Source organism: Phyllobates terribilis, unplaced genomic scaffold (assembly GCF_046119375.1).
Source record: "Phyllobates terribilis strain yellow unplaced genomic scaffold, ASM4611937v1 Scaffold_12__6_contigs__length_324123572, whole genome shotgun sequence".
In the NCBI taxonomy this organism is placed as follows: Eukaryota; Metazoa; Chordata; class Amphibia; order Anura; family Dendrobatidae; genus Phyllobates; species Phyllobates terribilis.
In genome coordinates this window covers 315,707,526-315,735,446 of record NW_027362772.1, presented here as the reverse complement: position 1 = coordinate 315,735,446, position 27,921 = coordinate 315,707,526, and the positions used below count along the sequence as shown (strand labels likewise).

General features: G+C 49.2%; 1 protein-coding gene across 2 annotated transcripts in view; it reads left to right on the top strand.

Moving 5' to 3' along the window:
• The window catches only part of ETS1 (ETS proto-oncogene 1, transcription factor), a 273,539-nt gene that overhangs the window by 36,170 nt on the left and 209,448 nt on the right, over positions 1-27,921 (top strand). For both annotated transcript variants that reach the window (XM_073657429.1, XM_073657430.1), the window contains exon 3: positions 4,044-4,167. In XM_073657429.1, the coding sequence (XP_073513530.1) occupies positions 4,044-4,167 (124 nt within the window). The remainder of the gene's footprint in view (positions 1-4,043; positions 4,168-27,921) is intronic.

Sequence of the window (27,921 nt, the reverse complement as noted above, 5' to 3'; positions counted from 1 at the left end):
TACAGAATGTAACTCAGGATCAGTAATGTAATGTATGTACACAGTGACTGCACCAGCAGAATAGTGAGTGCAGCTCTGGAGTATAATACAGGAGGTAACTCAGAATCAGTAATGTAATGTATGTACACAGTGACTGTACCAGCAGAATAGTGAGTGCAGCTCTGGAGTATAATACAGGAGGTAACTCAGGATCAGTAATGTAATGTATGTACACAGTGACTGCACCAGCAGAATAGTGAGTGCAGCTCTGGAGTATAATACAGGAGGTAACTCAGGATCAGTAATGTAATGTATGTACACAGTGACTGCACCAGCAGAATAGTGAGTGCAGCTCTGGAGTATAATACAGGAGGTAACTCAGGATCAGTAATGTAATGTATGTACACAGTGACTGCATCAGCAGAATAGTGAGTGCAGCTCTGGAGGATAATACAGGAGGTAACTCAGGATCAGTAATGTAATGTATGTACTCAGTGACTGCACCAGCAGAATAGTGAGTGCAGCTCTGGGGTATAATACAGGATGTAACTCAGGATCAGTAATGTAATGTATGTACACAGTGACTGCACCAGCAGAATAGTGAGTGCAGCTCTGGAGTATAATACAGGAGGTAACTCAGGATCAGTAATGTAATGTATGTACACAGTGACTGCACCAGCAGAATAGTGAGTGCAGCTCTGGAGTATAATACAGGATGTAACTCAGGATCAGTAATGTAATGTATGTACACAGTGACTGCACCAGCAGAATAGTGAGTGCAGCTCTGGAGGATAATACAGGAGGTAACTCAGGATCAGTAATGTAATGTATGTACTCAGTGACGGCACCAGCAGAATAGTGAGTGCAGCTCTGGAGTATAATACATGAGGTAACTCAGGATCAGTAATGTAATGTATGTACACAGTGACTGCACCAGCAGAATAGTGAGTGCAGCTCTGGGGTATAATACAGGATGTAACTCAGGATCAGTAATGTAATGTATGTACACAGTGACTGCACCAGCAGAATAGTGAGTGCAGCTCTGGAGTATAATACAGGATGTAACTCAGGATCAGTAATGTAATGCATGTACACAGTGACTGCACCAGCAGAATAGTGAGTGCAGCTCTGGAGTATAATACAGGATGTAACTCAGGATCAGTAATGTAATGTATGTACACAGTGACTGCACCAGCAGAATAGTGAGTGCAGCTCTGGAGTATAATACAGGAGGTAACTCAGGATCAGTAATGTAATGTATGTACACAGTGACTGCACCAGCAGAATAGTGAGTGCAGCTCTGGGGTATAATACAGGATGTAACTCAGGATCAGTAATGTAATGTATGTACACAGTGACTGCACCAGCAGAATAGTGAGTGCAGCTCTGGAGTATAATACAGGAGGTAACTCAGGATCAGTAATGTAATGTATGTACACAGTGACTGCACCAGCAGAATAGTGAGTGCAGCTCTGGAGGATAATACAGGAGGTAACTCAGGATCAGTAATGTAATGTATGTACTCAGTGACGGCACCAGCAGAATAGTGAGTGCAGCTCTGGAGTATAATACATGAGGTAACTCAGGATCAGTAATGTAATGTATGTACACAGTGACTGCACCAGCAGAATAGTGAGTGCAGCTCTGGGGTATAATACAGGATGTAACTCAGGATCAGTAATGTAATGTATGTACACAGTGACTGCACCAACAGAATAGTGAGGGCAGCTCTGGAGTATAATACAGGATGTAACTCAGGATCAGTAATGTAATGTATGTACACAGTGACTGCACCAGCAGAATAGTGAGTGCAGCTCTGGAGTATAATACAGGAGGTAACTCAGGATCAGTAATGTAATGTATGTACACAGTGACTGCACCAGCAGAATAGTGAGTGCAGCTCTGGAGGATAATACAGGAGGTAACTCAGGATCAGTAATGTAATGTATGTACTCAGTGACGGCACCAGCAGAATAGTGAGTGCAGCTCTGGAGTATAATACATGAGGTAACTCAGGATCAGTAATGTAATGTATGTACACAGTGACTGCACCAGCAGAATAGTGAGTGCAGCTCTGGAGTATAATACAGGATGTAACTCAGGATCAGTAATGTAATGCATGTACACAGTGACTGCACCAGCAGAATAGTGAGTGCAGCTCTGGAGTATAATACAGGATGTAACTCAGGATCAGTAATGTAATGTATGTACACAGTGACTGCACCAGCAGAATAGTGAGTGCAGCTCTGGAGTATAATACAGGAGGTAACTCAGGATCAGTAATGTAATGTATGTACACAGTGACTGCACCAGCAGAATAGTGAGTGCAGCTCTGGGGTATAATACAGGATGTAACTCAGGATCAGTAATGTAATGTATGTACACAGTGACTGCACCAGCAGAATAGTGAGTGCAGCTCTGGAGTATAATACAGGAGGTAACTCAGGATCAGTAATGTAATGTATGTACACAGTGACTGCACCAGCAGAATAGTGAGTGCAGCTCTGGAGGATAATACAGGAGGTAACTCAGGATCAGTAATGTAATGTATGTACTCAGTGACGGCACCAGCAGAATAGTGAGTGCAGCTCTGGAGTATAATACATGAGGTAACTCAGGATCAGTAATGTAATGTATGTACACAGTGACTGCACCAGCAGAATAGTGAGTGCAGCTCTGGGGTATAATACAGGATGTAACTCAGGATCAGTAATGTAATGTATGTACACAGTGACTGCACCAACAGAATAGTGAGGGCAGCTCTGGAGTATAATACAGGATGTAACTCAGGATCAGTAATGTAATGTATGTACACAGTGACTGCACCAGCAGAATAGTGAGTGCAGCTCTGGAGTATAATACAGGAGGTAACTCAGGATCAGTAATGTAATGTATGTACACAGTGACTGCACCAGCAGAATAGTGAGTGCAGCTCTGGAGGATAATACAGGAGGTAACTCAGGATCAGTAATGTAATGTATGTACTCAGTGACGGCACCAGCAGAATAGTGAGTGCAGCTCTGGAGTATAATACATGAGGTAACTCAGGATCAGTAATGTAATGTATGTACACAGTGACTGCACCAGCAGAATAGTGAGTGCAGCTCTGGGGTATAATACAGGATGTAACTCAGGATCAGTAATGTAATGTATGTACACAGTGACTGCACCAGCAGAATAGTGAGTGCAGCTCTGGGGTATAATACAGGATGTAACTCAGGATCAGTAATGTAATGTATGTACACAGTGACTGCACCAGCAGAATAGTGAGTGCAGCTCTGGAGTATAATACAGGATGTAACTCAGGATCAGTAATGTAATGTATGTACACAGTGACTGCACCAGCAGAATAGTGAGTGCAGCTCTGGAGTATAATACAGGATGTAACTCAGGATCAGTAATGTAATGTATGTACACAGTGACTGCACCAGCAGAATAGAGAGTGCAGCTCTGGAGTATAATACAGGATGTAACTCAGGATCAGTAATGTAATGTATGTACACAGTGACTGCACCAGCAGAATAGAGAGTGCAGCTCTGGAGTATAATACAGGATGTAACTCAGGATCAGTAATGTAATGTATGTACACAGTGACTGCACCAGCAGAATAGTGAGTGCAGCTCTGGAGTATAATACAGGATGTAACTCAGGATCAGTAATGTAATGTATGTACACAGTGACTGCACCAGCAGAATAGTGAGTGCAGCTCTGGAGTATAATACAGGAGGTAATTCAGGATCAGTAATGTAATGTATGTACACAGTGACTGCACCAGCAGAATAGTGAGTGCAGCTCTGGAGGATAATACAGGAGGTAACTCATGATCAGTAATGTAATGTATGTACACAGTGACTGCACCAGCAGAATAGTGAGTGCAGCTCTGGAGGATAATACAGGAGGTAACTCAGGATCAGTAATGTATTTGGTTGGGGGTGGGGGTAAGTCAGTAGACACCGTTCTGAAAGTCAGGTGGTAAAAACATGTGGTCCTGTAAGTTGTTTTGTAGTGTGGCCCCTGGACTGAGCAGTTCCCTTTAATGACGACAGTTTTTTCTGTCTTCTTAGAGCTCCGGTTTCCAGGATCCTTACTTCTCATATGGATTTCCAGTGCATGAGAACCAGAATAAGTGGAGTCGTCCGTTGTGGAAGGATCTAGCAATCCAGGAGGTGCCGTGTCCGGATGTAGCAGGTCTGTGTCTCTTATGTATGGCTGGAGTAATACGGATAACAGAGAGCAGAAGACGCTCACTATGAAGCTGCTGGGGATTCGTCGTCCTCTGACAGCAGCTGCAGTGCTGGTACTTTGTGTGGTCATGGTACAATAGTCGGACACTTCTTGAATGCAGCTCAGCTCCTGGTGACCATCACTGTGATATTCATGAATAATTAGTAAGATGTTATCACAGCGACTATTAGTGAATCATGTTGAAGACGTATCATCTCTGATCAAATGTTTCTCTTTACATTAGTTTTGTCCCTTTTTATAAGCGATCATCCATCCTTGCACCTGCATCTGTCCATTGTTATTTGCTATGATTTCATCCCTGATTTATTATTTAATAGATTCATTTTAAGAAATACTAAACGATTCCTTTTACTTATTTGGAGTCCTGGGCCCTAAGACAACACTGCCAAGGTACAGGAGCATGAAGTGTTGTCCTGGGGGGTCTGAAGATCTTTTAACAAGGTCTTTTAGCCAAATAATTGCCTTGTGTGATGGCTCTGTGTGGCCACTATTAGTGTCTGATGCCTTGTGTGATGGCTCTGTGTGGCCACTATTAGTGGCTGCTGCCTTGTGTGGTGGCTCTGTGTGGCCACTATTAATGTCTGCTGCCTTGTGTGATGGCTCTTTGTGGCCACTATTAGTGGCTGATGCCTTGTGTGATGGCTTTGTGTGACCACTATTAGTGTCTGATGCCTTGTGTGGTGGCTCTGTGTGGCCACTATTAATGTCTGCTGCCTTGTGTGATGGCTCTGTGTGGCCACTATTAGTGGCTGCTGCCTTGTGTGATGGCTCTGTGTGGCCACTATTAATGTCTGCTGCCTTGTGTGATGGCTCTTTGTGGCCACTATTAGTGGCTTATGCCTTGTGTGATGGCTCTGTGTGGCCACTATTAGTGGCTGCTGCCTTGTGTGATGGCTCTGTGTGGCCACTATTAATGTCTGCTGCCTTGTGTGACGGCTCTGTGTGGCCACTATTAGTGGCTGCTGCCTTGTGTGATGGCTCTGTGTGGCCACTATTAGTGTCTGATGCCTTGTGTGATGGCTCTGTGTGGTCACTATTAATGTCTGATGCCTTGTGTGATGGCTCTGTGTGGCCACTATTAGTGTCTGATGCCTTGTGTGACGGCTCTGTGTGGTCACTATTAATGTCTGATGCCTTGTGTGATGGCTCTGTGTGGCCATTATTAGTGGCTGATGCCTTGTGTGATGGCTCTGTGTGGCCACTATTAGTGTCTGATGCCTTGTGTGATGGCTCTGTGTGGCCACTATTAGTGTCTGATGCCTTGTGTGACGGCTCTGTGTGGTCACTATTAATGTCTGATGCCTTGTGTGATGGCTCTGTGTGGCCATTATTAGTGGCTGATGCCTTGTGTGATGGCTCTGTGTGGCCACTATTAGTGTCTGATGCCTTGTGTGATGGCTCTGTGTGGCCACTATTAGTGTCTGATGCCTTGTGTGACGGCTCTGTGTGGTCACTATTAATGTCTGATGCCTTGTGTGATGGCTCTGTGTGGCCACTATTAATGTCTGATGCCTTGTGTGATGGCTCTGTGTGGCCACTATTAGTGTCTGATGCCTTGTGTGACGGCTCTGTGTGGTCACTATTAATGTCTGATGCCTTGTGTGATGGCTCTGTGTGGCCATTATTAGTGGCTGATGCCTTGTGTGATGGCTCTGTGTGGTCACTATTAATGTCTGATGCCTTGTGTGATGGCTCTGTGTGGCCATTATTAGTGGCTGATGCCTTGTGTGATGGCTCTGTGTGGCCACTATTAGTGTCTGATGCCTTGTGTGACGGCTCTGTGTGGTCACTATTAATGTCTGATGCCTTGTGTGATGGCTCTGTGTGGCCATTATTAGTGGCTGATGCCTTGTGTGATGGCTCTGTGTGGTCACTATTAATGTCTGATGCCTTGTGTGATGGCTCTGTGTGGCCATTATTAGTGGCTGATGCCTTGTGTGATGGCTCTGTGTGGCCACTATTAGTGGCTGCTGCCTTGTGTGGTGGCTCTGTGTGGCCACTATTAGTGGCTGCTGCCTTGTGTGATGGCTCTGTGTGGCCACTATTAATGTCTGCTGCCTTGTGTGATGGCTCTTTGTGGCCACTATTAGTGGCTTATGCCTTGTGTGATGGCTCTGTGTGGCCACTATTAGTGGCTGCTGCCTTGTGTGATGGCTCTGTGTGGCCACTATTAGTGTCTGATGCCTTGTGTGATGGCTCTGTGTGGCCACTATTAGTGGCTGATGCCTTGTGTGATGGCTCTGTGTGGTCACTATTAATGTCTGATGCCTTGTGTGATGGCTCTGTGTGGCCATTATTAGTGGCTGATGCCTTGTGTGATGGCTCTGTGTGGCCACTATTAGTGTCTGATGCCTTGTGTGATGGCTCTGTGTGGCCACTATTAGTGGCTGATGCCTTGTGTGATGGCTCTGTGTGGTCACTATTAATGTCTGATGCCTTGTGTGGTGGCTCTGTGTGGCCACTATTAGTGTCTGATGCCTTGTGTGACGGCTCTGTGTGGCCATTATTAGTGGCTGATGCCTTGTGTGATGGCTCTGTGTGGCCACTATTAGTGTCTGATGCCTTGTGTGATGGCTCTGTGTGGCCACTATTAGTGTCTGATGCCTTGTGTGATGGCTCTGTGTGGCCACTATTAGTGGCTTATGCCTTGTGTGATGGCTCTGTGTGGCCACTATTAATGTCTGATGCCTTGTGTGATGGCTCTGTGTGGCCACTATTAGTGTCTGATGCCTTGTGTGATGGCTCTGTGTGGCCACTATTAGTGTCTGATGCCTTGTGTGATGGCTCTGTGTGGCCACTATTACTGGCTGCTGTCTTGTGTGATGGCTCTGTGTGGCCACTATTAGTGTCTGATGCCTTGTGTGATGGCTCTGTGTGGCCACTATTAGTGTCTGATGCCTTGTGTGATGGCTCTGTGTGGTCACTATTAGTGGCTTATGCCTTGTGTGATGGCTCTGTGTGGTCACTATTAATGTCTGATGCCTTGTGTGATGGCTCTGTGTGGCCACTATTAGTGTCTGATGCCTTGTGTGATGGCTCTGTGTGGTCACTATTAATGTCTGATGCCTTGTGTGATGGCTCTGTGTGGCCACTATTAGTGGCTTATGCCTTGTGTGATGGCTCTGTGTGGTCACTATTAATGTCTGATGCCTTGTGTGATGGCTCTGTGTGGCCACTATTAGTGTCTGATGCCTTGTGTGATGGCTCTGTGTGGCCACTATTAGTGTCTGATGCCTTGTGTGATGGCTCTGTGTGGTCACTATTAATGTCTGATGCCTTGTGTGATGGCTCTGTGTGGCCACTATTAGTGTCTGATGCCTTGTGTGATGGCTCTATGTGGCCACTATTAGTGGCTTATGCCTTGTGTGATGCTCTGTGTGGCCACTATTAGTGGCTGCTGCCTTCTGTGGTGGCTCTGTGTGGCCAATATTAGTGGCTGCTGCCTTGTGTGGTGACTCTGTGTGGCCACTATTAGTGGCTGATGCCTTGTGTGGTGGCTCTGTGTGGCCACTATTAGTGTCTGATGCCTTGTGTGATGGCTCTGTGTGGCCACTATTAGTGTCTGCTGCCTTGTGTGGTGGCTCTGTGTGGCCACTATTAGTGGCTGATGCCTTGTGTGGTGGCTCTTTGTGGCCACTATTAGTGGCTGATGCCTTGTGTGGTGGCTATGTGTGGTCACTATTAATGTCTGATGCCTTGTGTGATGGCTCTGTGTGGCCACTATTAGTGTCTGATGCCTTGTGTGATGGCTCTGTGTGGCCACTATTAGTGGCTGATGCCTTGTGTGATGGCTCTGTGTGGTCACTATTAATGTCTGATGCCTTGTGTGATGGCTCTGTGTGGCCATTATTAGTGGCTGATGCCTTGTGTGATGGCTCTGTGTGGCCACTATTAGTGTCTGATGCCTTGTGTGATGGCTCTGTGTGGCCATTATTAGTGGCTGATGCCTTGTGTGATGGCTCTGTGTGGCCACTATTAGTGTCTGATGCCTTGTGTGATGGCTCTGTGTGGCCACTATTAGTGTCTGATGCCTTGTGTGATGGCTCTGTGTGGCCACTATTAGTGGCTTATGCCTTGTGTGATGGCTCTGTGTGGCCACTATTAATGTCTGATGCCTTGTGTGATGGCTCTGTGTGGCCACTATTAGTGTCTGATGCCTTGTGTGATGGCTCTGTGTGGCCACTATTAGTGTCTGATGCCTTGTGTGATGGCTCTGTGTGGCCACTATTACTGGCTGCTGTCTTGTGTGATGGCTCTGTGTGGCCACTATTAGTGTCTGATGCCTTGTGTGATGGCTCTGTGTGGCCACTATTAGTATCTGATGCCTTGTGTGATGGCTCTGTGTGGTCACTATTAGTGGCTTATGCCTTGTGTGATGGCTCTGTGTGGTCACTATTAATGTCTGATGCCTTGTGTGATGGCTCTGTGTGGCCACTATTAGTGTCTGATGCCTTGTGTGATGGCTCTGTGTGGTCACTATTAATGTCTGATGCCTTGTGTGATGGCTCTGTGTGGCCACTATTAGTGGCTTATGCCTTGTGTGATGGCTCTGTGTGGCCACTATTAGTGGCTGCTGCCTTGTGTGGTGGCTCTGTGTGGCCAATATTAGTGGCTGCTGCCTTGTGTGGTGGCTCTGTGTGGCCACTATTAGTGTCTGCTGCCTTGTGTGGTGGCTCTGTGTGGCCACTATTAGTGGCTGATGCCTTGTGTGGTGGCTCTGTGTGGCCACTATTAGTGTCTGATGCCTTGTGTGATGGCTCTGTGTGGTCACTATTAATGTCTGATGCCTTGTGTGATGGCTCTGTGTGGCCACTATTAGTGGCTGCTGCCTTGTGTGGTGGCTCTGTGTGGCCACTATTAGTGTCTGATGCCTTGTGTGATGCTCTATGTGGCCACTATTAGTGGCTGCTGCCTTGTGTGGTGGCTCTGTGTGGCCACAATTAGTGTCTGCTGCCTTGTGTGGTGGCTCTGTGTGGCCACTATTAGTGTCTGCTGCCTTGTGTGGTGGCTCTGTGTGGCCACTATTAGTGTCTGATGCCTTGTGTGATGCTCTGTGTGGCCACTATTAGTGGCTGCTGCCTTGTGTGGTGGCTCTGTGTGGCCACTATTAGTGGCTGCTGCCTTGTGTGGTGGCTCTGTGTGGCCACTATTAGTGGCTGATGCCTTGTGTGATGCTCTGTGTGGCCACTATTAGTGGCTGCTACCTTGTGTGATGCTCTGTGTGGCCACTATTAGTGGCTGCTGCCTTGTGTGATGCTCTGTGTGGCCACTATTAGTGGCTGCTGCCTTGTGTGATGCTCTGTGTGGCCACTATTAGTGTCTGATGCCTTGTGAGATGCTCTGTGTGGCCACTATTAGTGGCTGCTGCCTTGTGTGATGCTCTGTGTGGCCACTATTAGTGGCTGCTGCCTTGTGTGGTGGCTCTGTGTGGCCACTATTAGTGGCTGCTGCCTTGTGTGACGGCTCTGTGTGGCCACTATTAGTGGCTGCTGCCTTGTGTGATGCTCTGTGTGGCCACTATTAGTGTCTGATGCCTTGTGTGGTGGCTCTGTGTGGCCACTATTAGTGGCTGCTGCCTTGTGTGACGGCTCTGTGTGGCCACTATTAGTGTCTGATGCCTTGTGTGATGGCTCTGTGTGGCCACTATTAGTGTTTGATGCCTTGTGATGCTCTGTGTGGCCACTATTGGTGGCTGCTGCCTTGTGTGATGGCTCTGTGTGGCCACTATTAGTGGCTGCTGCCTTGTGTGACGGCTCTGTGTGGCCACTATTAGTGGCTGCTGCCTTGTGTGACGGCTCTGTGTGGCCACTATTAGTGGCTTATGCCTTGTGTGATGCTCTGTGTGGCCACTATTAGTGTCTGCTGCCTTGTGTGATGCTCTGTGTGGCCACTATTAGTGGCTGCTGCCTTGTGTGATGCTCTGTGTGGCCACTATTAGTGTCTGATGCCTTGTGTGATGGCTCTGTGTGGCCACTATTAGTGTCTGCTGCCTTGTGTGATGCTCTGTGTGGCCACTATTAGTGGCTGCTGCCTTGTGTGACGGCTCTGTGTGGCCACTATTAGTGGCTTATGCCTTGTGTGATGCTCTGTGTGGCCACTATTAGTGGCTGATGCCTTGTGTGATGCTCTGTGTGGCCACTATTAGTGTCTGATGCCTTGTGTGGTGGCTCTGTGTGGCCACTATTAGTGGCTGCTGCCTTGTGTGATGCTCTGTGTGGCCACTATTAGTGGCTGCTGCCTTGTGTGATGGCTCTGTGTGGCCACTATTGGTGTCTGATGCCTTGTGTGGTGGCTCTGTGTGGCCACTATTAGTGGCTGCTGCCTTGTGTGATGGCTCTGTGTGGCCACTATTAGTGTCTGATGCCTTGTGTGATGGCTCTGTGTGGCCACTATTAGTGTCTGATGCCTTGTGTGATGCTCTGTGTGGCCACTATTGGTGGCTGCTGCCTTGTGTGACGGCTCTGTGTGGCCACTATTAGTGTCTGATGCCTTGTGTGACGGCTCTGTGTGGCCACTATTAGTGGCTGCTGCCTTGTGTGATGCTCTGTGTGGCCACTATTAGTGTCTGATGCCTTGTGTGATGGCTCTGTGTGGCCACTATTGGTGGCTGCTGCCTTGTGTGATGGCTCTGTGTGGCCACTATTAGTGTCTGATGCCTTGTGTGGTGGCTCTGTGTGGCCACTATTAGTATCTGATGCCTTGTGTGATGGCTCTGTGTGGCCACTATTAATGCCTGCTGCCTTGTGTGATGCCTCTGTGTGGCCACTATTAGTGGCTTATGCCTTGTGTGATGGCTCTGTGTGGCCACTATTAGTGGCTGCTGCCTTGTGTGATGGCTCTGCGTGGCCACTATTAGTGGCTTATGCCTTGTGTGATGGCTATGTGTGGCCACTATTATTGTCTGATGCCTTGTGTGATGGCTCTGTGTGGCCACTATTAGTGGCTGCTACCTTGTGTGATGGCTCTGTGTGGCCACTATTAGAGGCTGATCCCTTGTGTGATGCTCTGTATGGCCGCTATTAGTGTCTGCTGCCTTGTGTGATGGCTCTGTGTGGCCACTATTAGTGGCTGATGCCTTGTGTGATGGCTCTGTGTGGCCACTATTAGAGGCTGATGCCTTGTGTGATGCTCTGTGTGGCCACTCTTAGTGTCTGCTGCCTTGTGTGATGGCTCTGTGTGGCCACTATTAGTGTCTGATGGCTTGTGTGATGGCTCTTTGTGGCCACTATTAGAGGCTGATGCCTTGTGTGATGCTCTGTGTGGCCACTATTAGTGGCTGATGCCTTGTGTGATGGCTCTGTGTGGCCACTATTAGTGGCTGATGCCTTGTGTGATGCTCTGTGTGGCCACTATTAGCGTCTGCTGCCTTGTGTGATGGCTCTGTGTGGCCACTATTAGTGGCTGCTGCCTTGTGTGATGGCTCTGTGTGGCCACTATTAGTGTCTGATGCCTTGTGTGATGGCTCTGTGTGGCCACTATTAGAGGCTGATGCCTTGTGTGATGGCTCTGTGTGGCCACTATTAGTGTCTGCTGCCTTGTGTGATGGCTCTGTGTGGCCACTATTAGTGTCTGATGCCTTCTGTGATGACTCTGTGTGGCCACTATTAGTGTCTGATGCCTTGTGTGGTGGCTCTGTGTGGCCACTATTAGTGTCTGCTGCCTTGTGTGATGCTCTGTGTGGCCAATATTAGTGTCTGCTGCCTTGTGTGATGCTCTGTGTGGCCACTATTAGTGTCTGATGCCTTGTGTGGTGGCTCTGTGTGGCCACTATTAGTGGCTGCTGCCTTGTGTGATGCTCTGTGTGGCTACTATTAGTGTCTGATGCCTTGTGTGGTGGCTCTGTGTGGCCACTATTGGTGTCTGATGCCTTGTGTGGTGGCTTTGTGTGGCCACTATTAGTGGCTGCTGCCTTGTGTGATGGCTCTGTGTGGCCACTATTAGTGTCTGATGCCTTGTGTGATGGCTCTGTGTGGCCACTATTAGTGTCTGATGCCTTGTGTGATGCTGTGTGGCCACTATTGGTGGCTGCTGCCTTGTGTGACGGCTCTGTGTGGCCACTATTAGTGTCTGATGCCTTGTGTGACGGCTCTGTGTGGCCACTATTAGTGGCTGCTGCCTTGTGTGATGCTCTGTGTGGCCACTATTAGCGTCTGCTGCCTTGTGTGATGCTCTGTGTGGCCACTATTAGTGTCTGCTGCCTTGTGTGATGCTCTGTGTGGCCACTATTAGTGTCTGATGCCTTGTGTGATGGCTCTGTGTGGCCACTATTGGTGGCTGCTGCCTTGTGTGATGGCTCTGTGTGGCCACTATTAGTGTCTGATGCCTTGTGTGGTGGCTCTGTGTGGCCATTATTAGTATCTGATGCCTTGTGTGATGGCTCTGTGTGGCCACTATTAGTGCCTGCTGCCTTGTGTGATGCCTCTGTGTGGCCACTATTAGTGGCTTATGCCTTGTGTGATGGCTCTGTGTGGCCACTATTAGTGGCTGCTGCCTTGTGTGATGGCTCTGTGTGGCCACTATTAGTGGCTGATGCCTTGTGTGATGGCTCTGTGTGGCCACTATTAGAGGCTGATGCCTTGTGTGATGCTCTGTGTGGCCACTATTAGTGTCTACTGCCTTGTGTGATGGCTCTGTGTGGCCACTATTAGTGTCTGATGCCTTGTGTGATGGCTCTGTGTGGCCACTATTAGTGTCTGATGCCTTGTGTGGTGGCTCTGTGTGGCCACTATTAGTGTCTGATGCCTTGTGTGATGGCTCTTTGTGGCCACTATTAGAGACTGATGCCTTGTGTGATGCTCTGTGTGGCCACTATTAGTGGCTGATGCCTTGTGTGATAGCTCTGTGTGGCCACTATTAGTGGCTGATGCCTTGTGTGATGCTCTGTGTGGCCACTATTAGCGTCTGCTGCCTTGTGTGATGGCTCTGTGTGGCCACTATTAGTGGCTGCTGCCTTGTGTGATGGCTCTGTGTGGCCACTATTAGTGTCTGATGCCTTGTGTGATGGCTCTGTGTGGCCACTATTAGAGGCTGATGCCTTGTGTGATGGCTCTGTGTGGCCACTATTAGTGTCTGATGGCTCTGTGTGGCCACTATTAGTGTCTGATGCCTTGTGTGGTGGCTCTGTGTGGCCACTATTAGTGTCTGCTGCCTTGTGTGATGCTCTGTGTGGCCACTATTAGTGGCTGCTGCCTTTTGTGACGGCTCTTTGTGGCCACTATTAGTGTCTGCTCCCTTTTGTTTTGCTCTGTGTGGCCACTATTAGTGTGTGATGCCTTGTGTGGTGGCTCTGTGTGGCCACTATTAGTGGCTGCTGCCTTGTGTGACGGCTCTGTGTGGCCACTATTAGTGGCTGCTGCCTTGTGTGATGGCTCTGTGTGGCCACTATTAGTGGCTGCTGCCTTGTGTGACGGCTCTGTGTGGCCACTATTATGGCTGCTGCCTTGTGTGATGGCTCTGTGTGGCCATTATTAGTGGCTGCTGCCTTGTGTGACGGCTCTGTGTGGCCACTATTAGTGCCTGCTGCCTTGTGTGATGCTCTTTGTGGCCACTATTAGTATCTGATGCCTTGTGTGGTGGCTCTGTGTGGCCACTATTAGTATCTGATGCCTTGTGTGATGGCTCTGTGTGGCTACTATTAGAGGCTGCTGCCTTGTGTGATGGCTCTGTGTGGCCACTATTAGTGGCTGCTGCCTTGTGTGACGGCTCTGTGTGGCCACTATTACTGGCTGCTGCCTTGTGTGATGGCTCTGTGTGGCCACTATTAGTGGCTGCTGCCTTGTGTGACGGCTCTGTGTGGCCACTATTAGTGCCTGCTGCCTTGTGTGATGATCTTTGTGGCCACTATTAGTGTCTGATGCCTTGTGTGGTGGCTCTGTGTGGCCACTATTAGTATCTGATGCCTTGTGTGATGGCTCTCTGTGGCCACTATTAGTGGCTGCTGCCTTGTGTGACGGCTCTGTGTGGCCACTATTAGTGGCTGCTGCCTTGTGTGATGGCTCTGTGTGGCCACTATTAGTGTCTGATGCCTTGTGTGGTGGCTCTGTGTGGCCACTATTAGTGTCTGCTGCCTTGTGTGATGCTCTGTGTGGCCACTATTAGTGGCTGATGCCTTGTGTGATGCTCTGTGTGGCCACTATTAGTGCCTGCTGCCTTGTGTGATGCTCTTTGTGGCCACTATTAGTGTCTGATGCCTTGTATGACGGCTCTGTATGGCCACTATTAGTATCTGATGCCTTGTGTGATGGCTCTGTGTGGCCACTGTTAGAGGCTGCTGCCTTGTGTGACGGCTCTGTGTGGCCACTATTAGAGGCTGATGCCTTGTGTGATGCTCTGTGTGGCCACTATTACTGGCTGATGCCTTGTGTGATGGCTCTGTGTGGCCACTATTAGCGTCTGATGCCTTGTGTGATGGCTCTGTGTGGCCACTATTAGTGGCTGCTGCCTTGTGTGATGGCTCTGTGTGGCCACTATTAGTGTCTGATGCCTTTTGTGATGGCTCTGTGTGGCCACTATTAGCGTCTGATGCCTTGTGTGATGGCTCTGTGTGGCCACTATTAGTGGCTGCTGCCTTGTGTGGTGACACTGTGTGGCCACTATTAGTGGCTGATGCCTTGTGTGATGGCTCTGTGTGGCCACTATTAGTGTCTGATGCATTGTGTGATGGCTCTGTGTGGCCACTATTAGTGCCTGCTGCCTTGTGTGATGGCTCTTTGTGGCCACTATTAGTGGCTGCTGCCTTCTGTGACGGCTCTGTGTGGCCACTATTAGTGTCTGATGCCTTGTGTGATGGCTCTGTGTGGCCACTATTAGTGTCTGATGCATTGTGTGATGGCTCTGTGTGACCACTATTAGTGCCTGCTGCCTTGTGTGATGGCTCTGTGTGGCCACTATTAGTGTCTGATGCCTTGTGTGATGGCTCTGTGTGGCCACTATTAGTGCCTGCTGCCTTGTGTGATGGCTCTGTGTGGCCACTATTAGTGCCTGCTGCCTTGTGTGATGGCTCTTTGTGGCCACTATTAATGTCTGATGCATTGTGTGATGCCTCTGTGTGGCCACTATTAGTGGCTGATGCCTTGTGTGATGACTCTTTGTGGCCACTATTAGTGCCTGCTGCCTTGTGTGATGGCTCTTTGTGGCCACTATTAGTGTCTGATACCTTGTGTGATGGCTCTGTGTGGCCACTATTAGTGGCTGCTGCCTTGTGTGATGGCTCTGTGTAACCACTATTAGTGTCTGCTGCCTTGTGTGGTGGCTCTGTGTGGCCACTATTAGTGGCTTATGCCTTGTGTGGTGGCTCTGTGTGGCCACTATTAGTGGCTTATGCCTTGTGTGGTGGCTCTGTGTGGCCACTATTAGTGGCTGCTGCCTTGTGTGATGGCTCTGTGTGGCCACTATTAGTGTCTGATGTCTTGTGTGATGCTCTGTGTGGCCACTATTAGTGTCTGATGCCTTGTGTGATGGCTCTGTGTGGCCACTATTAGTGTCTGATGTCTTGTGTGATGGCTCTGTGTGGCCACTATTAGTGTCTAATGTCTTGTGTGATGCTTTGTGTGGCCACTATTAGTGTCTGCTGCCTTGTGTGATGCTCTGTGTGGCCACTATTAGTGGCTGCTGCCTTGTGTGATGGCTCTGTGTGGCCACTATTAGTGGCTGCTGCCTTGTGTGATGCTCTGTGTGGCCACTATTAGTGGCTGATGCCTTGTTTTATGCTCTGTGTGGCCACTATTAGTGTCTGATGCCTTGTGTGATGGCTCTGTGTGGCCACTATTAGTGGCTGATACCTTGTGTCATGGCTCTGTGTGGCCACTATTGGTGGCTGATGCCTTGTGTGATGGCTCTGTGTGACCACTATTAGTGGCTGATGCCTTGTGTGACGGCTTTGTGTGACCACTATTAGTGGCTGATGCCTTGTGTGATGGCTCTGTGTGGCCACTATTAGTGGCTGATGCCTTGTGTGATGGCTCTGTGTGGCCACTATTAGTGGCTGATGCCTTGTGTGACGGCTTTGTGTGACCACTATTAGTGGCTGATGCCTTGTGTGACGGCTCTGTGTGGCCACTATTAGTGGCTGATGCCTTGTGTGATGGCTCTGTGTGGCCACTATTAGTGGCTGATGCCTTGTGTGATGGCTCTGTATGGCCACTATTCGTGGCTGATGCCTTGTGTGATTGCTCTGTGTGGCCACTATTAGTGGCTGATGCCTTGTGTGATGGCTCTGTATGGCCACCATTCGTGGCTGATGCCTTGTGTGATGGCTCTGTGTGGCCACTATTAGTGGCTGATGCCTTGTGTGATGGCTCTGTGTGGCCACTATTAGTGGCTGATGCCTTGTGTGATGGCTCTGTGTGGCCACTATTAGTGGCTGATGCCTTGTGTGATGGCTCTGTGTGGCCACTATTTGTGGCTGATGCCTTGTGTGATGCTCTGTGTGGCCACTATTAGTGTCTGATGCCTTGTGTGATGGCTCTGTGTGGCCACTATTAGTGTCTGATGCCTTGTGTGATGGCTCTGTGTGGCCACTATTAGTGTCTGATGCCTTGTGTGACGGCTCTGTGTGGCCACTATTAGTGGCTGCTGTCATGTGTCACCCATAGTGGCATGTAAATGGTACAACCCCAGATTTCCAGGGCGAGAGCTCAGCATTTATTAACATGGATGAGACACAGTTATAAAGATATAATTAACAGCGCCATGTATCCATCCTCTGGTGCAGTGGATGAGGCTTCATGTGGTAACCTGATGGGAGTTATTGTCTGTGCATTGACGTTGGGCTCATCGCAGTATTTGTGGCCGGTGACTCAGTTCTTCCGCTATAAAAGCAGATTTCAGTTTTACTCATATCTCTACGTCTGCTGTGAGAGTTGTGAACTTGTCACTGTCTGAGCCGCGTTTCTACAACCTGACCCTGTGACAACCTGCAGGACCGAAAACTGCGAATACTTGGTAGCACCTCGCACACCAAACCCCATCTATATAATGTCCCTCTGACAACACTTACAGGGCAAAGAACTGCAATTTACTCAGCAGTCGGAACAGATCCTTCAGTCACACCTCGAAAACCAACACTATAATGTTCCTGTGCATATGGGGTCACGGACAAGGACGGTGGAGAGAGGTTGTCTGTTTCCAAGGACAATCTGCAGGACCGAAAACTGCAAATACTTGGTAGCACCCAGCACACCAAACCCCATCTATATAATGTCCCTCTGACAACACTTACAGGGCAAAGAACTGCAATTTACTCAGCAGTCGGAACAGATCCAACACTATAATGTTCCTGTGCATGTGGGGTCATGGACAAGGACGGTGGAGAGAGGTTGTCTGTTTCCAAGGACAACCTGCAGAATTTTGAAGACAGCTCTGGATGTTCCTGGAGACGATATATTGGGCTGTAGAAGTGATAAAACATCTGTACGGGACACTTCATCGGTTGTGTGTGTGGGGCGTCAAACACTGATGTGTAATGTCCACAGTCGTCATGATAGACCGTGTGCTATAAAATGCTGCAGAATACGCAGGATCCCACCTACCTGAGCTCACTGTAGACCAAGGCCCAAGAGAGGGGCAGGTCAGTTTATTGTAAGGTCCTATCCGTGTAACGTGTTATAACGGGGGCTCACGCAAGTCGCTGCGCTGTATACATCAGTAATAATCTCTTAGTGCTTGTGATACATGGGAACCCTAGACATCATGGGTAACTTCAAGACCATTTTTATAAATAAATGCATGTCTTTTTTGGCTAAAAATAATTACTTAATAGGGTTTGATAAAACACTTTGTCTTCTGTATCTTATGTATCGTTCTACATAGCAGACTGCAAAATGAGTTATCAGAGAATGAGGTCACTGATGAATTGTAACTTTTATCTCCTATTCCGCGCTGATTTATTACCCAATCAGAAGTCGACTTCTATCTGCTCATAAATCGGCTGAGGAAGAAGAGCAGTAATGGTCACCGACCCGGCCGCGCGCGCTGACCCATCACTGATACATCGAGGATGTAGAACACCACCTCTGCAACATTTATACTGAAGTCAATAGGGAAATTGATTTTAGCCAAAAATAAATGTATGTAAAATAAAACAAGAGCCCCTTAAAAGTGCCATTTCAATTAAATAGGTGCAATAACTCTTATTTGTGATACCAAATGTCAGATTTACATCGTCAGCGCTGAAGTGCATTGGTCTAATGATGCGTCGCTGCACTAAGATATGGTTCAGATGTACAGTATGTATCATTTTCTATATTTTTAGTTGCAGTAGAAGCGCTGGGAGCCCTCCGTCCTTCCTCCCGGGGGGGCTTTATTGAAATGCTGTCGCTACACACGCAGTCAGAGGTAGGACACGCGGCTCGTCCTCTATGTAATAGGCCAAGTATTGCGCATCCCCCGATCGTCAGCGAGAGCCCACCCTGGGCCTTAGCACGCAGATAGTATTTAGTCATAGACTGACACACAGGACACGGGGCCACTCGGACTCATTCATACGCTCCACACTCATTCACAGTCATTCATTCAGGCTCCTGCCAAATACTCGGAATTTTCTCCTTTCCTTTTATCCTATTTATAACTCGGCCAATTCCTTTTCTGACTTTTCCAGATCTCCGCTCTCTTCCTTTAGACGCAGTGGGAAATATGTAAATGATTGTATTCCCAGCATCTCCTGGCGGGCACTGGAGGGTCTCAGCCTCCTAAATACTTTACTCATGGCTGTACGGTACCAACATCTACTCCAACCTCCGCTCTCCAATGGTCCTGAAACTACTACTCCCAGCATGCCTTGTCAGCCACAATCTGCAAGGGTTGTGAACTTACTACTTCCATCATGCCCTGATAAGCTTTTTCCTCTTTTGTGAAGTTGCTTATTAGTTTATATAGATGTTTCTTATGTTTTTTTGTCTTTCCATGTATGAGAGCGCAGATTCCAAAGGAAAATTCATCAAACTTTCTCATATTTTTACAATTATACCCTAAATAATTGATAAAGCTGGCTACCCATCCCCCATCCTTGTGGAAGCAGACTTGGCTCATGCGACTTCTGCAGGAGCCGTAATGACAACCATATTGGTTGTCACCCAGGAACAGATATACCCAGGCCTACATTTGTATTAATTAGTGAATTTGCATTTTCTGATTTTTTTGTCAGCGTCCAGCTTTCTTTTGTTTCGGAGGAGTATTGAGATATTTGCTAAGATCTGCAGATCTATGTCACTCATTGTATTTACACTTCACATTTTCAAGCCAAAGACTCACTGAAGCAATGGGAAATGAGCTGCTCCATAAATCAGTATACACTGCTATGTACCAGCAGATTGAGCTCAAGAAGAGTCCTGGACTCTTGAGGTTAACCCCGGGAGGGACATCTTCAGGAATAAGCTGCAGGGAGCCAGCGGACAGTGAAGTTCCCCGGGAGGGACATCTTCATGAATAAGCTGCAGGGAGCCAGCGGACAGTGAAGTTCCCCAGGAAGGACATCTTCATGAATAAGCTGCAGGGAGCCAGCGGACAGTGAAGTTCCCCGGGAGGGACATCTTCATGAATAAGCTGCAGGGAGCCAGCGGACAGTGAAGTTCCCCAGGAGGGACATCTTCAGGAATAAGCTGCAGGAAGCCAGCGGACAGTGAAGTTCCCCGGGAGGGACATCTTCAGGAATAAGCTGCAGGGAGCCAGCGGACAGTGAAGTTCCCCGGGAGGGACATCTTCAGGAATAAGCTGCAGGGAGCCAGCGGACAGTGAAGTTCCCCGGGAGGGACATCTTCATGAATAAGCTGCAGGGAGCCAGCGGACAGTGAAGTTCCAGGGTCTATAGGAGTTAACGTGACGGAGCCGACCATTCCCTGTAGATTCACCCAGCTGCACATGACTTCATAAGACACACATCTCCATCTCTGAGGGTCTCCATTCTTCTCCTCTTCTTGGTGTAATGTCCAGCCCCCTCACTTCTGCCTGCTGCATTTTACGCCGCGGCTCCCGGCCCTGATATCAATGGGTCCGTTCTGTTCGCTCATTAACACTGGTTATGAATCATTTTGGCTGTGGGGAGGGAAGAAGGGCCCGGGGCAACTGGAAGTGGGTCATCTCTGGCTTTATACACACAGGCTTTGTATCCCATTCATGACATCACAGCTTCGTCTTTACTATCGTAAAATACCAAGAAAAAAAGGACAAACACTTATGAATCTTGATTGAGGAGCAGGAGGAAAAGTTATAGGAGAAGAACTGGAGAAAAACAGAAAACTTTATATAATGTACAGACCAACATTAGGGAGTTACAGCCAGGTAATTGTAGGAGCTGCTGGGAGTGATCCCACCATAATGCTGAGTGACCCTACGGTTAAGGAGGCCATAGAGGCGAAGCAGCAGAGGGATGAGCGGTCATTGAACCGGCAGATATCCGCCTGGACTCCCTCACTAATATGACCTGTCACCACGTACAATGCTGCTCATCCTGGAGACTAAGGTGCATTTTCACCGGCAGGTTTCTGCCCATAAACCAGCTTTGAAAGTTTACAAAAAGCCGAGATTGTCTAAATGCGGCAGATTTATCATAGTGGTTTATGCTGGTTGATAAATTTGGCAGATTGTTCACTGTCCAGTCAACACCAACTAAATGGACACAAAACCTTGTCAGGAATGTAAAAAAAATTATATGAAGCACATAATGTATGCAAGTTAGGCCATAATTCTGATGTATGTAGCTTACTAAATCAGCCCCACTGTATAGGGTCAGAATAATGGGTAACACAACTGATTTGTTCTAATGCTGTCTACATATTGTCTGTCCTCTCTCTACTATCCTACCAATACCTGCTGATATTTCCCCCCATGACGAAGTAGCACATGTAAGCAGCGAAACGCGCGTCGGGGATCCTGGGGGCCCTATTCTGGTGCTGACAACTCCACCTGGCTATGTTTGTACTACCTTTCCATGAAGGCATATTGTTCTGGTTGATGGTTCTTATAATTGAGGTCGTGTCTTTCGGCGATCGCCTTGACGGCACCATCATTACCCAGGTGTTCCCCTGCTTATGCTTATAGTGTCCATGTATGCCTTGCATGAAGATTACTTTGTAACATATAGGTGATTCGTACATGGCACATATTTGGTGACATCTGTGACTTGAGTTGTCTGGCACCTTTGTCTGTTTGTCATACCTTTTTTATTGGTAATTTTTGTGTGTTTTGATATACTTTGTATTTAATAAAGATTACTTTTTTATAAGCATCACAACTCCAGCTTCCTCCTACCTACTATTAGTCTCTTGTGGAGCTGCTTTACGGGGTCATCCAAGGCACATGCCTTGAGTTGATCCCCTTTATAATGCTACTATTGAACCTATTGGATCTCTGTTTAACAATCTCCTCATCTCTGTCTACCACTTACCCATCTTCTCCAAAGTGCTGCACCGCCCTACCTCTTCTCATCTCTATCTACCATACTACCTGTCCTCTCCACAGTGCTGCACCGCCTTACATCTCCTCCTCATCTCTGTCTACCACACTACCCGTCCTCTCTACAGCGCTGCACATCTCTACATCCCCTGCTGATCTGTCTACCACCCTACTCGTTCTTCTCCACAATGCTGCACCGCCCTACATCTTCTTATCTATCACCTACCCGTCCTCTCCACTTGCTGCACCGCTATGCATCTCCTCCTCATTTATGTCTACAACCTACCCGTCCTCTCCACAGTGCTGCACCGCCCTACATCTTATCTATCACCTACCCGTCCTCTCCACAGTGCTGCACCGCCCTACATCTCCTCCTCATCTCTACCATCCTACCCCTCCTCTCCAGAGTGCTGCACCGCCCTACATCTCCTCATCTGTCTACCATCCTACCCGTCCTTTCCACGCTGCTGTACCGCCCTACATCTCCTCCTTATTTCTATCACTTGCCCGTCCTCTCCACAGTGCAGAACCGCCCTGCATTTCCTCATCTGTCTACCGCCCTACATCTCATCATCTCTATCACCCTACCGTGCCCTCTGTTCTGCAACTGATCTAAGACTTACATCCTCCATAATCCGAACCTCGCACCTCCATCTCCAATACTTCTCTCATGCTGCGCCAGTCTTCTAGAATGCACTACCGTGGATGATCGGATTTATTCCTAGCCCCCACATTTTTAAGCGTGTTTTAACACCGCATCTCTTTAGACAGGCCTATCATCTCACCTCACTAACCTAACCCTTCCCTGTTCTCTCCTTCTAAATGTTAATCAGAACCTGCTCCCTCCAATTCATCTGTCTCTATGCACCCAGTAACACTTGGTAACTGCACTTGACAGATCCTGGCTGGTGACGGATCCTGCAGCTTTATATGAAATGCAAGATGAAAAATATTTATTATAATGATGGCCGGGCCATACATGACACCTTCTCTCTCTTGTGTCCCCCCTATTTCCTCATAGATTGTAGCTTGTGACCAGGACCCTCGCTCCTCCTGTAACTGCTTCACTATGTGTTACTCTGCCATGTCTATTTGCCGGTACATGTCCCCGCTTATTGTACAGCGCTGCTGAATATGCCTGCGCTATAGAAATAAAATTATTCTTCCATTGCTGTCATCACATCCAGTTTACACGTAGCGATGCGAGGCCGACAAACATAATCTTCATGTCGGCGTGCTACCAGGCCGATTATCCAGAATGCATGTTTTCCCGAATATTGGCCTGTGTAAATGTGTCTGAAGAGTTGGATCACCAGCAGATCCCACTGGATCTCTGGAACAGTGGTTTGCAATCGTGGTATGGGAGTCGAATGTGCCGGCGCGGATAGTATGATACCAGTGTGTCAACCTGCCCAATAAATATCTGCGATTTAATTATTTCTTTACACTTTGCTTCCATTTTTATATATAATTAAATGCTTCTCCCCACTATAGGTGAAGATTAAAAGGGTTTTTCTCTAAGTAGTACAGCTCAGGTGACCCTGCAACCTGTAACCAAGCCCTGTGAGCAGCGGCAGAGAGGCAGCACTGGAGCCGGGGAGGGGGAGCATTTTCACCTTCTACAAGCCTATGGGTAGAAGAAAGTTGGGTAAATCCTTATCAATGTGGCTCGTAAAGTCCAGAAGGCAGGAGACCTCTGATCTATGGTCAGCATCCACATATACGTATCAGTGGGGCATGATGGAAGCCATATGCAATGCTGCCAGCATGCTTTACTGATGACTAGTGCCGGATTATCAGACATTCTGGAATGAAGGATTTCTACATATATATGGTGCTGATTACACCATCATTGTCAATGCTCGGTCGTATGTTTTCTATATCGCCTTGTATATTGTCTGTAGCTGTTGTGTAGCCTGTGAATTCACGGTGCGCGCTCTCCGCGTCCAGCTGCGGTTACATGTCATTTCTTAGGTATTTTTCTTGCTGCTTCTGAGCTGATTGAGAATTGTAAACCTCCGCAGGATCATTTTATGTGCAACCCTTTCAGTGCTGGTGGAGTAAATTAATGTGGAAAGATAGATCTCTCTCCACCCCTGTTTCTTTCTCGCTGACTTTTCCCAGCCATTGGGATGACACTACACGCAGCCCATTCATTTCAGCTGAAGCCCCCCTTCTCCAGATGTGCCGTGTTTAGAAGTGACGCAGGCTCCATTAAAGACTTCATCTGGGAGCAGCGCAGCTGTGAAGAGAATAGGAGTGGGGGGATGCTGGTGGGAAAGAAGCGACGACGTGAAGGAGCAGGGGGAAAATAACACGTCTATGTGCGAAGGGCTGAGAATATGCGAGATGCTCCGACTCCCATGGACCAGAAGACCTGGAGACCGACCACCATAGGTTTAGGGTCAGGTCACCGACATATTATGGACAAGTCGATGAACCTTTGGGAGGTTAAAAATGAATGTCAAAGCTATAATTCGTCACTTTTATGTTTTACCCCAGTATATGACACAAAAGAGCAACCACAAAGATGGCTGTCAGTTTTGTAGACAAAGGAATTTGGAATTGCAACATTGTTGATGGACTCATCTGTTCTGTCCATTGGATGTTCAGATATTGAATATAACACACTGACGTGGCCGGACAGCTGAACTCGATCATGGAACGAAAAAGAGACCAAAGATGTGGCCGAAATCTGCCATCATGGGCAAAGCCATCATCCGGGAACAGAAGCACACACAAGAAAACTGGGGGGCCTGATGCCTTCACTGGGTGGGCACTTCTGGCTGAAGTGAAGCATCACCTCTTGTACAACAGACTTTAGGAATCCTGTCTTTTGCCTCTCAAGAACTGGCAAGGACAAGTCATTGGACTCCAATGTGCCAGGCAAATACAAAACCGCACCTGGCGCAGAGTTCTGAGGTGCAGTCCGCGCTATCCGAAACCAGATCAATCATATAGCAAGTCTGTAGGTTCGATGGGCACTCATTACAGATTAAAATCTACTCCTATAAAAAGAGCCGCACTGATCATTGTGGCTGTGAATCCAGCTCTAAAGTGAGAAAAGCACTTACTAAAAAGTACAAGCATCTTAAAGGACATTATTAGGGTTGAGCGAGTATGTTCTGTCCGAGTATGCTCGGGCCGAGCTCCGAGTATTTACAGTTGCTCAGTGATATGGTTGAATCGCTCCTGTGTGCATGATTTGCAACTGTTTGACAGCTTTATTACATGTGAGGATTGTCTGTTTCTTACACATTCCTCACATGTAATAAAGCTGTCAAACAGTTGCAAATCATGCACACGGGAGCGATTCAACCACATCACCGAGCAGCTGTAAATACTCGGAGCTCGGCCCGAGCATACTCGGCGAAAGGGTTAATAGAACATACTCACTCAACACTAGACATTATACAACAGTACTGAGCAGTGTAGCTGTGAACCTAGCACCAGGGTAGGATAAAACACTAGCGAGAACTTGCATCTGTGTCTGTTTCTCTGTCTCCGTCTCCGCTTCGCTCCTTGACTGCAGTATATAGCTGTAATCTGATTCCTCAGTCTGTCTTGTCCTGAGCAGGACAGATTTTTCGCTGTGTTTCAGAGATAATGATTAGTTTATTTGGTGGGAGGTGGGGAGAAGTGGCTGGTACCACGGTGGCTCAGTGGTTAGCACTGCAGTATGTTCTCCCCGTGTTTGCGTGGGTTTCTTCCGGGTTCTCCTTTTTCCTCCCACACTCCAAAGACTGATAGGGAATGTAGATTGTGAGTCCCAATGGGGACAGTGCCGATAATGTCTGTAAAGAGCTGTGGCATTAGTGAGTAAAATAAATAAGTGGAGAAATAAGCAGAATCCTCTGATAATATATTACAAACTTTTTTTTATATTTGCTTTTGCTATTGATTTATATAGTTTGCCATACCATAGCGATCCTTTCTCAACATATATGGAAACGTGGTAATGCTGGAGATCTCTGTGCTTCTTCTGTGCACTGGTGATGAGTCTGGGTGTAGAGCAAAGTGGCGGCGTCCATCTATTGTCTCCCACCTCCCCAAAAATAAACAGCTTAAAAGAAAGGGAAAAACATGGCAGGCGGTTCTAAACATTCAGGCCATTGGGGGTCTGGAGGTTATGGGAAAGGAGGAAGCCCTCCCTGTAATCAGCGCAGCACACACTTCCCCTGCTGAAACAAGCCAGAGTGCTGTGCTGCCACCGCTTCCCCCAGCATTAACTCTTCCGGTGCCGCGCGGCCCCCCGCTGTCCAGATGTCATCTGTCCTGTTAACGGTTCTTCCATTATGAGATAATCGGGAGGAATGGGACTAGGGCTTGTAACGACACCGGAGGTCCACCGATGACCGCCTGCGTCCCCCATTACCTTGTGACACAACACCACCATCCTTAGAATACAAGACGAATATTTTCAGCTACTCAGACCCCATCCTGAGACCCCATTCCCCACCTCGCTGTATGGAAATATGTGGGCGCTCTACAAACACGGTAATGATAATAAGCCGGGATTGTGGGTTCAGCTGCTTCTTCATACCAATGTGTTTTATCAGCTGTGACCCCCAGATCAGCCGGACCCTGGGATTCTGAGGCTTCATACATACTGCTATACCATGCCCATACTGGAGAACCATGTCAATCTAGGGATGAAATCCAGCAGCACAGAGGATTAAAGGAGAAGCATGCCGACCTTGAAGGAGGTCACAATCTGAAAGGACTAAAGGTGGCCAAGCAGCACAGAGTATTTCAGGAAGCAGCTTGGCGCTTCTTGTGGGCAGTCAGACTTCGGGTGGGTTTACACTTGCCGACTTGCATCGTTAAGGCTGTCTGCCCACGATCGGGATTACTAGCGTTCTGGTTGCAGCGTTTTATTGTGCAAGCACGGTGGATGGGATTAATAGAAATCTCACGCCCACTGCACTTCTTTTTTACCCCGCAGTGCATCACTAACACGCACTAAAATCATCGCTAATATCCTGTGCAAAAACCACTTTATATACTTATATCATACCTGCCCGTTTAGTCATAGGGGCGTGATTCATCACAATTAGTCAGGGCCCGCGCGGCCCACCACGCCATTTGAATTCTGCTCCCGGCCTGCGGTGATGTCACTATGCTGCGCTTGCGCAGTGTGTCATGGCCGGCCGCGCTCCTTGATTTGGGAGCCGCGCATGCGCTGTGACTAGCGGATCCGGCCGCACACAGTGAAGCTGGGAACTACACGCAGCTTCACTGCGCACGCGCGGGGAGCCGCTCGTCACAGCGCGGGGAGCCGCTCGTCACTGCGCGGGGAGCCGCTCATCACTGTGTGGGGAGCCGCTCGTCACAGCGCGGGGAGCCGCTCGTCACAGCGCGGGGAGCCGCTCGTCACAACGCGGGGAGCCGCTCGTCACTGCGCGGGGAGCCGCTCGTCACTGCGCGGGGAGCCGCTCGTCACAGCGCAGGGAGCCGCTCGTCACTGCGCGGGGAGCCGCTCGTCACTGCGCGGGGAGCCGCTCGTCACTGCGCTGGGAGCCGCTCGTCACAGCGCGGGGAGCCGCTCGTCACAGCGCGGGGAGCCACTCGTCACTGCGCGGGGAGCCGCTCGTCACTGCGCGGGAAGCCGCTCGTCACTGCGCGGGGAGCCGCTTCTCACAGCGCGGGGAGCCGCTCGTCACTGCGCGGGGAGCCGCTCGTCACAGCGCGGGGAGCCGCTTCTCACAGCGCGGGGAGCCGCTCGTCACTGCGCGGGGAGCCGCTCGTCACAGCGCGGGGAGCCGCTCGTCACTGCGCGGGGAGCCGCTCGTCACAGCGCGGGGAGCCGCTCGTCACTGCGCGGGGAGCCGCTCGTCACAGCACGAGGAGCCGCTTCTCACAGCGCGGGGAGCCGCTCGTCACTGCGCGGGGAGCCGCTCGTCACAGCGCGGGGAGCCGCTTCTCACAGCGCGGGGAGCCGCTCGTCACAGCGCGGGGAGCCGCTCGTCACAGCGCGGGGAGCCGCTCGTCACTGCGCGGGGAGCCGCTCGTCACAGCCCGGGGAGCCGCTTCTCACAGCACGGGGAGCCGCTCGTCACTGCGCGGGGAGCCGCTCGTCACAGCGCGGGGAGCCGCTTCTCACAGCGCGGGGAGCCGCTCGTCACTGCGCGGGGAGCCGCTCGTCACTGCGCGGGGAGCCGCTCGTCACAGCGCGGGGAGCCGCTCGTCACTGCGCGGGGAGCCGCTCGTCACTGCGCGGGGAGCCGCTCGTCACAGCGCGGGGAGCCGCTCGTCACTGCGCGGGGAGCCGCTCGTCACAGCGCGGGGAGCCGCTCCTCACAGCGCGGG